General features: G+C 36.5%; 1 protein-coding gene across 1 annotated transcript; it reads right to left on the reverse strand.

Moving 5' to 3' along the window:
• Positions 1–1,221: 1,221 nt before the first annotated feature.
• Positions 1,222–13,777, reverse strand: LOC120635855 (facilitated trehalose transporter Tret1-like). The gene is made up of 3 exons (XM_039907048.1): positions 13,245–13,777; positions 3,820–3,958; positions 1,222–2,645 (listed from the first exon to the last, which is right to left on the reverse strand). Exons 1-3 carry the CDS (start codon positions 13,326–13,328, stop codon positions 1,387–1,389), a joined length of 1,482 nt encoding a protein of 493 aa, XP_039762982.1. The 5' UTR covers positions 13,329–13,777; the 3' UTR covers positions 1,222–1,386.
• Between the last annotated feature and the right edge of the window lies 1 nt (position 13,778).

The raw sequence follows: 13,778 nt of genomic DNA on the forward strand, positions 1-13,778 counted from the left end.
ACAAAATTAAATGGTTCCAGACATGTTGATACCATTTTTATGATGTTATTTATTATTAAAGTTATCAAAAGCCTTACACGAGTTAATCGTATTGTATTCATTAATAATAATTACATTAAATATAAAAAGAGGTTATATTAAAATATACTATTTACTACACGGAGGTATTAGGGTATGTTAATTTATTAATGCTACGAATTATTATCTAAATTAATAAAAGTGCAATCGTTAGAATAGCGTCATATCTTCATTGATATGCATTGTGTACTGTTTAGTTTTTTTTTATTATTTTTTTTTTCTCCCACACACATAAGAAATAAATAAGAATGATGTCGAACGCGGAGGCCGACTGTGCCTCTTTGTCGCTCGTTCCGCGCTCTCGCTTGCACTTCAAGCCTTGAATGGAACGCCTCAGAGCGAGGTAACGCCGCATACGTCATGTTTTTTCGTGCGTGCAGCCGGCTCCATCGAATTATAAGACGTTGTCACGTCAAAAATGAACTTTAAGCAAGAAAAATCTGTACGATGCAATTTATAACTTCGCTCGATATACTATATACGAATAAGCCTTTACTATTTAATCATGTGTATATTCCTACCAACGTGTGAAAGACCCATCAAAATTAGTACAGCCAGGTACAGCGATTCCTAAATTTACCCTAGACAAACAGTCAAGAAGACACACCGATAAAAAATTAAACGTTTATTTAGTTAACACAATTTTTTATTTGTTTGATTTTTTTTTTATCACACACATAGCAACTACAAATATGTGAAAACTTCACAAATTATTTAGATGTATCTTTATAAATAAAAGGCAAACTGACTGACTGACTGATCTATCAATGCACAGCTCTAACCACTGGACGGATAGGGCTGAAATTTTGCTAAGAAAGGATTTTTGAACATTCCAACCCTAAGAGGGTGAAATGGGGGATGAAAGTTTACATAAAATTTATTTTTCAAATTACATCAATGAAACTTTCATTTTAGGTTTTCGATAAAAAAAATAGATACGTGTTTCACAAATTTTAAAAATTCCAACTCCAAGGGCATCAAATAGGGGATGAAAATTTCTACGAAAGTTTCTGATTTTCTAAGTAATTTACCTTCATATTTTTCTATTTGCAGCGAGACATTTTCTTTTAACTTTGTAGTTACAATTTACCAAATCAAAAATTTTACTTGACGTGAGCAAAGCCGCGGGCAAAAGCTAGTAATATATATATTGTTATAAAAATCATACCGGAAAATTTAAACTTTTATTTAGATGTACCAAATTGTTCAAATTATGATACTGTAAGTTAAATCAGAGGTAGTTAATACAAAATTAAAATAAACAAAATATGCGTTTTAATTATTTTTTAAGTATAGATAAACGTAGCATTATGTCTTATTCGTGAGAAAAACTGCAGAGGTATTATCGTTTTGAATAATTTCGTTCTTATCTTTGAAATACGCCTCTATTTCTTGTTGCGTTTTATTTTTAGTTTCAGGCAAATAAAGGAAAAGGTAAATCGTGCAAAGAGCACATGTAATGGCATAGAAAAGAAAAGTTCCATCGATACCGAAAGCCCTGAATATACTCGGCGAGACTTTTATTAAAGTGGAATAGAAAATACCAAATGTTAAAGAAACCAATGTATATGATATCGCTTGAAACTTCTGCGGTATTAATTCACCGTATAGAGATATGGATAAAATCAACGGACCGCAGCTTATCGATATAGAATACAAACATAACAGAGCTATTGTAACGAAATGATTCTCACCCAACAGATTCAATCTAACCATAAACAAATATAACGATATCGTTAATAGGAACGCTATACCAGTAAACGAGCAACTCATGTATAAAGTCCTACGTTTTAGTACCCTTGACAAGAAAGATCCGACATACATTCCAAAAACTGTCACACCATCCAAAATTAACATGGCGATGTAGGCTGACCATTCGTTCGCAGTTATATTTTTGAATATATCCAATATATACAAACTGATCACCACTTTGCCGGATAAATGATACTGTATTATCGCTACAGCTGATAACAAAAGTGGTTTGTAAAATTCACTGCTCCTAACCATCTCCAGGACACCCATTTTCCCATATTCGTTTTCTATTCTAAACCTTTCGGTTTGCACTTTGATCAATTCCTTTAATTCCCGTTCGGATTTCACGTTAATACCGTGAATCTGTCTGAAGGATTTCCTGCATTCGTCAAAACGTCCCTTACTGGCCAGCCAGTAAGGCGATTCGGGCCACAGCAGAACATTTAACGTGTAAACAGCACATATAAATCCGAGTATAGCTATATTCTTCCAATAGAAAAACGTGCCTATAGCGTTCGCCACCCATATACCCCAGAAGAAGCTCGCTGATTTTATAGCCAAGAATATCCCGCGGTATTTTGGCGATGTATAATCTGTGACGACTAAGATTCTGACAGTTACATTGCCAGCGTACAAAAACCCTTGCAGGACTTCTGATATGAGGATGTGAATGACGCTTTGACTGTAGTAGAGGATGATGAAGATCGCCATGGAAGCTAGAGATGTGATGATTTGGGGCAACTTCCGGCCGTAGCGTTTGGTGAAAAGGGGCAGGATGATCAGCCAAGGGTACATTGCGAAGCCGCTGGTGGAAACTGTAATGAAAATTTAATAAATAAGATTCAGCTGCTAAACGTTACGAAAAAAAAAACAAAATTTTCTGAGTTAGTAAACAGTCCCAGTTTAGTGTAATTGTTAAATTATAAATATAAGATGACGATAATTATCAAAAAAAAAGGACTTACGGATGTATTTAAATAAATCAATATACTACGACAATACAAACATCGCAATCTACCCCCAAAGAAAGCGTAGCTGCTGGTACTAAGATGTTTGATGAAAATTTTAATGAAAAACCCAGACACTGAAAAACATTCAATTTCATCACACAATTGTGGGAATCGAACCCACAGCCTTGCACTCAAAAAGCAGGGTCGCTGCCCACTGCGCCAATCGGCCGTATTAATGCACTATTTTTTAGTAAATAATATTGATCCGAAGTGTTTCTCTGATAGACTATTAAGTATATCCAGTCAGGCAACCCCAACATACAACATTATATATAAACAATCTAGTTCTGAGGCTTAAATTGCAGAAATTCATCAATTGAATGAAATACATTGCTCAATAGCCACTTTTTCAATGTATTTTTAAATTTTACGGCAATACGGCTTTTGATTTTAGGATTGCATTGAATATCTTTACACACATGGCACTACAGCGAACTGAGATCTAGGGACCAAAGATGGCGGTCTTTCGGCGCCATACAAATCATTGTTAACTTTTCTTCTTTGTCGTAAAACATGGTCTTTAACTATGGGCCTCATTAAAACGCTAAGAGTCACTCAGCGGGCGATGGAGAGAGCTATGCTCGGAGTATCGAATCAGAAATTTGGAATTAGAAGAACCAGAGTTACCGACGCGTTATAGCTCAACGAGTCGCGAAGCTGAAGTGGCCGGGCAAATAGTTCGAAGAAAGGATGGACGTTGGGGTCCCGAGGTGCTGAAATGGCAGCCCCGAACTGGTAAGCGCAGCGTTAGTCCACCCCCAGCGAGGTGGACAGACGACATTAAGCGCGTCGCAGGTAGCCGCTGGATCCAAGCGGCACAGAACCGTGGAATTTGGAACTCCCTACAAAAGACCTATGTCCAGCAGTGGACGTCTATCGGTTGATATGACGATGATGACTAGTGCCTTCTACCCAGTTAACTTTTACGCGATCGAATAGCTGAGAAATCTAGCATTCAGCACACAGATGTCAAACTCACAGAGCCAAGAGCCCATCTCTTCGTCGATGACAGCCGTGTTGTTGGCCTCCTTCCGTATTTGCGGTATGAACACAGTGGGCGCTCCAACGCACATGCCGCCCATAAAGAATTGCGCCCACACCGCACTGCTAATCAGTATCTGCAAGAAATAAAAGCTATACTAAGTACTTTTTGATGTGAAACATCTATAGGCGGAGTATGGAGGGTAGAGGTAAGGAGGATCATCTGTGTATATGAAAAAGTGTCGTCAAAATGTATTAAATTAGGATGGCGCCACATTTGCATCAAGGTAACTCTTAAAAGAAGCGCCAAACCAAATATTGTTAGAGTAGGCTTGAAAAATAAACAAGGAAGTAAGGTTATATTTTCCACAATATTTTGTACAACGTAAGTTGTTGAAATTCTCAATAATTAACTACTTTAGTCGATAATGACATTAAATTTTTTAACTCGGCATACTTCAATTCATCTACGATTGCTACATTCATACCATACCCTGTGCATCCACCAGCGCCATTGTGGAGGATTTTTGAACTGTTATTTAGCGCATACAACTGGACACTTTTTCAACTTTTCTCCCATATAAGATGACTCTCCTTACCTCTACCTTCCATAAGGCGGAAGGTAAACCTGATTGTTGGCGTGGCGACACAGAACGTGGCGACGCATCGCCACGCTATATAATCGAATGTATGTACGTAGTTGAGTTGTCGCAATTTCAAATAAATTATTTTTTTCTTTTTTTAATTATGTTTATTTTATAATTTCTATGAGTGTTTTTACCCACACATGGAGGAATTATCAATTTAATAAATTTAAAAATGCATATAAAAAATTTCGGAACCGACAGGATTTGAAACTGCGACTCTCGGGCAATCGCGGCCTGAGCGCTTTCACCAATTAATCTACGGCTCTCCTAGCGTCGCTGCCGAAAATTAGTACATGCATTTCACATCAGTCTTATAGCGACTGTAGCGTCATCTAGTAGGAAACGTTGCAGTTTCGATCTACTTTTAATCCTGTCGGTTCCGAAAATTTTTATATGCATTTTAAATTTATTAAATTGATTTTGTTTTTAACAAATATTTGTAATGCTTTATCTTTTCAGTACGCTTTACATTATTCCTGTGGTAATCTATATCGTATTTTATATTCGCATATAACTTAAAAATAAAACAGTTCAACGTTTCACATCTGCCAGGCGTCCCGTGACGGCTGACACATTTTTTAACGTGATAAATGTCGGACCAAGCGGATGCTAGTGTTATTTCCAAACAGCTCTTGGCCAGAAGGAGAGCTCTTTAGTGGACCGGTATGGCTTGATATTATGAGAGCTTTTTGTCACAGAGCTCGTCCGCACTACAACCATGTTTAATGCTGCCGCTAAGCAAATAAATAAATATACTACGACAATACACACCGCCATCTAGCCCCAAAGTAAGTGTAGCTTGTGTTATGGGTATTAAAATGACTGATGAATATTTTCTATAAATAATATACATCAATACTTAGAATATGCATATACAGCCGATTGGCGCAGTTTCCAGCGCCCCTGCTTTCTGAGCCCAAGGCCGTGGGTTCGATTCCCACTACTGGAAAATGTTTGTGTGATGAGTACGAATGTTATTCAGTGTCTGGGTGTTTATATTCTAAGTATTTATGTATGTTATTCATACAAATATTCATCAGTCATCTTTGTACCCATAACACAAGCTACGCTTACTTTGGGCTAGATGGCGATGTGTGTATTGTCGTAGTATATTTATTTATTTATATTTATATAAACAGCCAGACACAGGGTATAGCAGGGTCGCTGCCCACTGCGCCAATCGGCCGCCAAAGCAGCATTGTCGCAATGCTGCGTTCCACAGGGGATATATCTCAAACCAAATAAATAATAATAATAAATAAATAAATGTACGACAATACACACGTCGCCATCTAGCCCCAAAGTAAGCGTAGCTTTTGTTATGGGTATTAAAATGACTGATGAATATTTTCTATAAATAATAAACATAAGTACTTAGAATATACATATAACACATAACACCCAGACACTGAAAAACATTCATGCTCATCGCACAAACATTTTCCAGCAGTGGGAATCGAACCCACGGCCTTGGACTCAGAAAGCAGGGTCGCTGCAAACTGCGCCAATCGGCCGTCACAATGGCTGAATGGTTCTGTACGTTCTTAATTCTGGCCCTCTTATCTAGTGTTGCCCAAATTCAGTCTTGGTCTTGCAGTCTTGGTCTTGTTCTTGCGTTTTTGCAAGACCAAGACCAAGAACAAGACCGCGTATTTTTAGCAAGACCAAGACCAAGACTGAGCGTGCAAGACTTGAGCAAGAACAAGACATAGCCTGCAAGACTCTTGCGTCTTGCAGCTAGGCCTTAGCGCTATTTCACGGAGTAGTTAGGTGTAACAGTTCGGTGTATAGGTAGGTAGGTACGCTTAGGAATTCTATGAGACGCAAAAAACTATATCAAAGAATATGAAAAACTGGACCTATGCGCATTACGACTAATACCATAAACATAGCGAATAAAAAAATATCTATTAAAATCAAACTGAGTGCATGCATAGTTATGTTTTAACCATCGGCACTTTGATAATGCGGCATCAAAGGTTTTGTACTTACTTCTCAAAGAAATTTGCCGCTTTTCGGATGTACATGGTTATGATACACGCGCCGGCGGCTTCTTTTGAAATCTAAAACAATCGTTGCCGCCGCGCCGAAATCATAACATTTGACACTATTCATGCAAAATAATTTCGAATTTTAATAGTACCTACAGGTGTTCCAAAGAATAAATAAGTTTCAGATTGGTGATTTTAGATTGGTGGAGGACGCATGAGACAGAGTATCCGATTTTATCGAAAATGGCCCGTGATTTTCTCTCAGTACCTGCAACTTCAGTACCTGCTGAGAGGTTATTTTCTAAAGCATCATTAGTAATTAGAAAACATAGAAATAGGTTAAGTGATGAGTCAGCCAGATGGTTACTTTGTATTAATTCTTGGTCAAAAGAATTGATATAAAGTATCATAACCTAATGATAAAGCTGTTGATTTGTGTTGTATTTTATTTTTTATTCAAATAAATGATAAATCGTAAAACTCTTATTAAATTTCTTATAAGTTGAGGGTTCAATCTCTTTCTATACAGAAAAGTATTGTTCTTTAAAATACAGTCAAGTTATTGTAATTAATTTGTTTTTTTACATGTTTTAGCAAATGTAAGCTTATAAATCATAAATGTTTATTAAGAAACAGTTACTTCCATGGAAAACGACATATAGGTCAGTTGATTTTTCGAATTTCTTATCAAATCTTCAGTTATTTATTAATCTGCTTGATCTTTACTATGGCTATGTTAATTCAAGCTCACAATGTTCCAATTCTAATACGTTTTTCTAAGATTTAAAGTAAACTTTAATAAATAGTAATAGACTAATAGGTAATTGCAAGACTTGCAAGACTCTTGCTGCAAGACCAAGACCAAGACCAAGACTGGGAGCGCAAGACCAAGACCAAGACCAAGACCAGGTGTATTGGCGCAAGACCAAGACCAAGACTGGCTAAGTCTCGTCTTGTTCTTGCATTTGGGCAACACTACTCTTATCACATCGATCGCAACCGCAAATTAGCAGGTCGTTATAAATATTGTTAATTACACCACAAACTGTATTTGTTTATCTAGATAAGGAAAAATCTAAGATCACTGTAGACTGTGGGCTATAATTTTATTATCATTTAATAGCAGGAAAATATGCTATCGATACATAATCAGCACTCCTCTATTCCATTATAAAAAACGCAACGTAAAGATATCTATATTTCTACTTCTTTACTTTGATATTACAAAGACGAACGATATGTATTTTTGTTTTCGATTAACTCGTAAACTTATGAACCTATTTCCATAATTATTCCATAATTGAGAAGTTACTTTATTTATATTTTACTAGCTGTTGCCCGCGACTTCGTCTGCGTTTGATTTTGTTTTTTGATGTGGCATTCAATTTAGTTGTAGTTCTAAAAAAATTTAAAGTATTCAGTATCGCTAGCCTAATAAAACATTTCATAAGATTAAATCTTATTATTATCTACTGAAATTCCTATCCCTACTTCCCTATCCCTATCCCTACTAATATAATAAATGTCAAGGTAAGTTTGTTTGTAACGCTTTTACGCAAAAACTACTTAACCGATCCTCATGAAACTTTGTACACATATTCTTGGAAGTTTCAGAAGCAATATAGAATACTTTTTATCCCGACATTAAGCTCGGTTCCTTTGGGCCCCTCTGGCTTGACGATTTTACACCATAACTCCGACAAATTATAACCGATTTAAATAATTATTTTTGTACTATAGGTTATAATATGTGTTTAATTTTGCCCAAACTTTGTGTAGATCTGATGAATGTGGTTGGAGATAGAGGACAGAACTCCTCAGCGGACAGCAGCAAACCCCTTATTTAAGGCTTAGCGATACTGAAAACTTTAAATTTTTTTAGAATTACAACTAAATAAAATGCCACATCAAAAAACAAAATCAAACGAAGACAGTCGCGGGCTACAGCTAGTTAGATTATAAAACATCCCCCGGTCAAAATTTTCAAAATATTTTAAATGTACAGAAATCTTCCAGTTACAGTTTTCATATAGATGCAATACACCATTATCTGGTGGTGGCCATCTTGGATTTAAAATTTGTCACAGTATTCTACTAGTCAAGAACTTTTATTTTATATAATTACGGAGGGAGATTATATTTTGTAAATATTAATGCTATTTTGTAATTAATATTATGTTTTTACTATTTGGAATTATATTTAGGCCTAATTGAAACCAATAATTATGGAGAGTGATGTGAAAAAAATCTGTAGTCCGCCATTTTGTGGCGCCGGCCATCTTGGACCGATTTTCATCACACAAAAAAAAAAAACAAAATCAAAATCGGTTCATCCATTCCGGCAGCTAAGATGCCACAGACAAACACACATACACACTCACACACAAACACACCAGACACGTCAAACTATAACACCCCGTTATTTTTGCATCGGGGGTTAAAAATAACTTCTGACGACCTTGAGCGTTTTGGTTTCGCCACTAGCAACAAATAGATAGCGGTTATAGCTCAGTGTGTTTGTGCGTTTTGAGTAATTAAAATATCACTTGCTTCAACGGTGAACGAAAACATCGCGAGGAAACCTGCATGCCGGAGTGTTCTCAAAGGTGCGTTGAGTCCACCAATCTGCACTGGGCCAGCGTGGTGGACTACGGTCTTATCCCCTTCTCTTTATGGGAGGATACCCGTGCCCTGCAGTGGGCCGGTGATGGATTGAAAAAAATAACCTATACAAAGCTCCTAACAGATAGTATTTACTACAATATTTTATCAAAAAAAAAAACTACAAGTTAGACCTTTACTGCAATCTCACTAGTAAGTGATGATGCAGTTTAATATGGTAGCGGGCTAACCTGTTAAGGAATATAACAGTTATATTATAAATAAATAAATATACTTCGTCAATACACACACCGCCATCTAGTCCCAAAGTTAGCGTAGCTTGTGTTATGGGTACTAAGATCACTGATGAATATTTTTATGAATAACTAGCGTACCCAGCCCGCTTCGCCGGGCTAGATTTTGCTTTGTTTTATTTAAACAATTAACTTACATCATTAACTTTTTAATTTAAGTCTCATAATATATTAAATCATTTATTTCTCTCCGTATTCATTCTCTTCTCGAGCGGGTGAAGATCATTATCAACACCCATGTACACCCAACAATAGAATATCATCATAGTAAATAAAAGCTGTATTTGACAGTTTGACAGTTCAAAAATAGGAGTGCTCCGATCGTCACCAAACTTTACAAGATTACTCGCCAGGTCAATCCTGGAGATCAAATCAGGAGATTCCCTGAAAGTTTCATTGAAATCGGTCCAGCCGTTTCGGAGCCTATACGGAAAATACCCACACACTTTCTCTTTTATATATATATATATAGAAGAAGAAGATATACATAAATACTTATAATATACATATAAACACCCAGACACTGAAAAACATTCATGTTCTTCACACAAACATTTTCCAGGTTGTGGGAATCGAGCCCACAACTGGAAAATAGGTTTAAAGACATTTATTCCCATAAAAATACCTAAGTCACTTACATAGGAAACTTAGTTTTCTATAATAAATTAATACACTTCGCCATTAGACTAAACTTAATTCAATTTTACTATTATCTACTCATTCAATGTATTCGTCTTTAAATTTATTGGTATTACTTAATATATAAGAAGCTAATTTATTTTTGAATACATTGAATGAGTTTACATTTTTTTATAAGTATAGGTATTTTATTATAAAATTTGGCGCCTTCAAAGGTAAGGGATTTCTTACCATAATTTGTTCTTGTTCTAGGTAAGGTAAGGAAACTGGCTCGAAGAGTTTAAAATATATATATTAAACCCATATCACAAATCGGTTTCCACGCGACATCGCACCGGAACGCTAAATCGCTTTGCGGCACGTCTTTTGTCGGTAGAGTGGTAACTAGCCACGACCGAAGCTATCAGACCAGAGTGAATTCGGAAATTATAAATTCCCGAACTGCCCCGTCTGGGAACTCAAACTTAAATCCAGAGGTCGTCATAAAATATACTACAAGTATTGCAGACCATGAGAAATGGGGGATTAAAATTTATATTATGTAGAATTGTATAAGTAATTCGAAGCGAACGAAGTAGCAGGAAAATGTATAAAAATATATTATTTTTAATTATGCAACATTGTCAGCAAGATGTTGGAGTGTTTTGAATACTTTTTTTTCATGACATTTTTAATATTCTTTACGTTGGGCGCCGCGTCTCGAATTGGTCACATCTGCATATTTAACCTATAAATGTATTATTGTCTAATCGCCATTTTGACGATCTCCCCGGCGCAGTATAAATAAATAAATAAATATACTACGACAATACACACATCGCCATCCAGCCCCAAAGTAAGCGTAGCTTGTGTTATGGGAACTAAGATGACTGATGAATATTTTTATGAGTTACTAGCTGTTGCCCGCGACTTCGTCTGCGTTTGATTTTGTTTTTTGATGTGGCATTAAATTTATATTAAGATAAAGCATTCAGTATCGCTAAGCATTAAATGAGGGGTTTGCTGCTGTCCGCTGAGGAGTTCTGCCCTCTATCTCCAATCACAGTTTGGGCAAAATAAAACACATTATAATCTCTATAGTAGAAAAATAATTATTTAAATCGTTTATAATTTGTCTGAGTTATGGTGTAAAATCGTCAAACACAAATCTCCTCTCCCAAAGGAACCGAGCTTAATGTCGGGATAAAAAGTATCCTATATTACTTCCAACACTTCCAAGAATATGTGTACAAAGTTTCATGAGGATCGGTTAAGTAGTTTTTGCGTGAAAGCGTAACAAACAAACTTACATTGACATTTATAATATTAGTAGGGATAGACACCCAGACACTGAAAAATATTCACGCTCATCACAAAAACATTTTCCAGTAGTGGGAATCGAACCCACGGCCGTGGACTATACTGCGGAAATCGGCCGCAGATGGAAGGCAATTTGGGAATTCATCATCATATCAACCCATTACGGGCGACTACAGGGCACGGGTCTCCCCCCCACAATGAGAAGGGGTTAAGGCCGTAGTCCACCACGCTGACCCATTGGTGGACTTCACGCACCTTTGAGAACATTATAGAGAACTCTCAGGTTTCCTCACGATGTTTTCCTTCACCGTTGAAGAAAGTGTTATTTTAATTACTTAAAACGCACATAACTTAGAAAAGTTAGAGGTGCGTGCTGGGATTCGAACTCGCCTCACCGTAAGTGAAGTCGAAGTCCTACCCACTGGGCTATTACCGCTTCATCGGGAATTCTCATCGAACTTTCCCTGGCCAGTACCATCCTACCATTAGGTTGTGGTTGTTGTTCCTTCCCCGTTCTTTTTTTATTTATTTAAACGAGGAGGAAAAAATCCCTTCGGACTTCTGCCTTATGGCAGGGCATGTCCGACTTGCACGGACTAAAACAACCCCCCCTATCTGCCAGGTCTGCACGGAACCGCTGGGCATTACTTCATGCCGACCTTCTTTAAGTGTTTTCTCTCTTTTCCTTCTCATCTCTTTCTCGTTCCTCTCTCCTCACCATAATGTTTCTTAGCATTTGTGCATATTTTTGCCATTCCTCTTCACTGGAGAGCATGCGCGCTATCAGACTGTGGGAGTCTACATTACTACTCGCTCCCTGTGCTACGGATCTCAAGTCTGTGCAAGCATCCTCAACCTCCTTCCCCGTTCTACCACAGAACAGCGAGACACCGTGAGCGGTGGCATCTTTATGTAGTTGATATTCCATCAACACGCACGAAACGTTTTTTATCCACGTTCCTGATACGTGCCGCTGAGATGTGAACTAGGGTTGCCATACGGTCAGAAATTGGCGGGATTCTCCCGAATTTTTGTATGTCCTCCCGACTCCCGACAAAGCGAATAATCTCCCAAAAAACAAGTTCGATAATTTTGCAAACAACACACAAAAAAAAAATTACAAATACTTATGGCAAGAACAAAAGTAATAAACGTGCTCACGGGCATGATTGTAATCAAGCGCTGGCCTATCGTTAATAAAAAAAAAAAAAGGTGTCCACCAATTGGGCCAGCGTGGTGGGCTGTGGTCTTAAACCCTTCTCACTGTGAAAGGATACCCTTGCCCTGTAGTGGGCTGATTACAGGATGATATGCAATTTTGTATAAAGAAATATTTGATTTTGACTTAAGACTTTGTAAAGCTACTTATAGTATGTTAATTACTATAAATAAATAAATATAAATATATACTACGACAATACACACATCGCCATCTAGCCCCAAAGTAAGCGTAGCTTGTGTTATGGGTACTAAGTTGACTGATGAATATTTTTTCAATGAATAATATACCTGCATAAATACTTATAATATACATATAAACACTCAGACACTGAAAAACAGTCATGTTTATCGCACAAACATTTTCCAGTTGTGGGAATTGAAACCACGGCCTTGGACTCAGAAAGCAGGGTCGCTGCACACTGCGCTAATCGGCCGTCAAACTATACTAACTATACTCGTACTATACTTGCTTAGTATTGAAAAGTGCAAAAGCCTTTCTCCTTTTTCTTTTTATCGATATGAGATGCTGTTGTGTGAGATGTACCGTAGGTACCTTCCTGTACATTAAATATAAAAAATATAAAAAAAAAAAAATTGGTCCGCAATTGTCAAATTTATCCTCCACTTACCCACAGGTTACGCATAAAAAAAAGTTTAATGTGTCTATATTATTTATGAAGGGTGTAAGAAAAAAAAGTTACTCGCACATACCTGTTTTAATACCGATTTCATCGATTCGTTTTCCTTTTGCACGAAATCGACACTTTTCACTTCTTTGTAACTGCAGGCATCCATTTTGGCGAGATTAAATAAAAATATTTATAATTTTTGATTATGATAGGATTGTTTCGTTTTTAAAACTAATATGCATGTTTAATTTAATTTTCCATCGATTTATACACCATTTTTTTTTGTAATCACATCCTGGTTATTCTAAAAATGTCGATAATTAAAACTTTCGACTCGATAATTGCAAATAACCTGCTCAACACTATATCATTAAGTTAACGTACCTATTTTTTTTTTAAAATATAATTATTAAAGTTAGTCGAAATATATTCACTAAAATTATATTCAATTTAATATTTTTCTCACTATTTGAATGAATTGACTGTTTTTAATCATGTAGGCAAAATATTAAGTAACGATTTTATTTTATAGTTTTATGTTATTATTCACTTTGATTTTATTTTTATTTGTATGTTTTATTGCAAAGGCGTGGTACCACGACCGCAGCCGAAGCAA

The sequence above is a fragment of the Pararge aegeria genome, chromosome 27 (genome assembly GCF_905163445.1).
Source record: "Pararge aegeria chromosome 27, ilParAegt1.1, whole genome shotgun sequence".
Lineage (NCBI taxonomy): Eukaryota > Metazoa > Arthropoda > Insecta > Lepidoptera > Nymphalidae > Pararge > Pararge aegeria.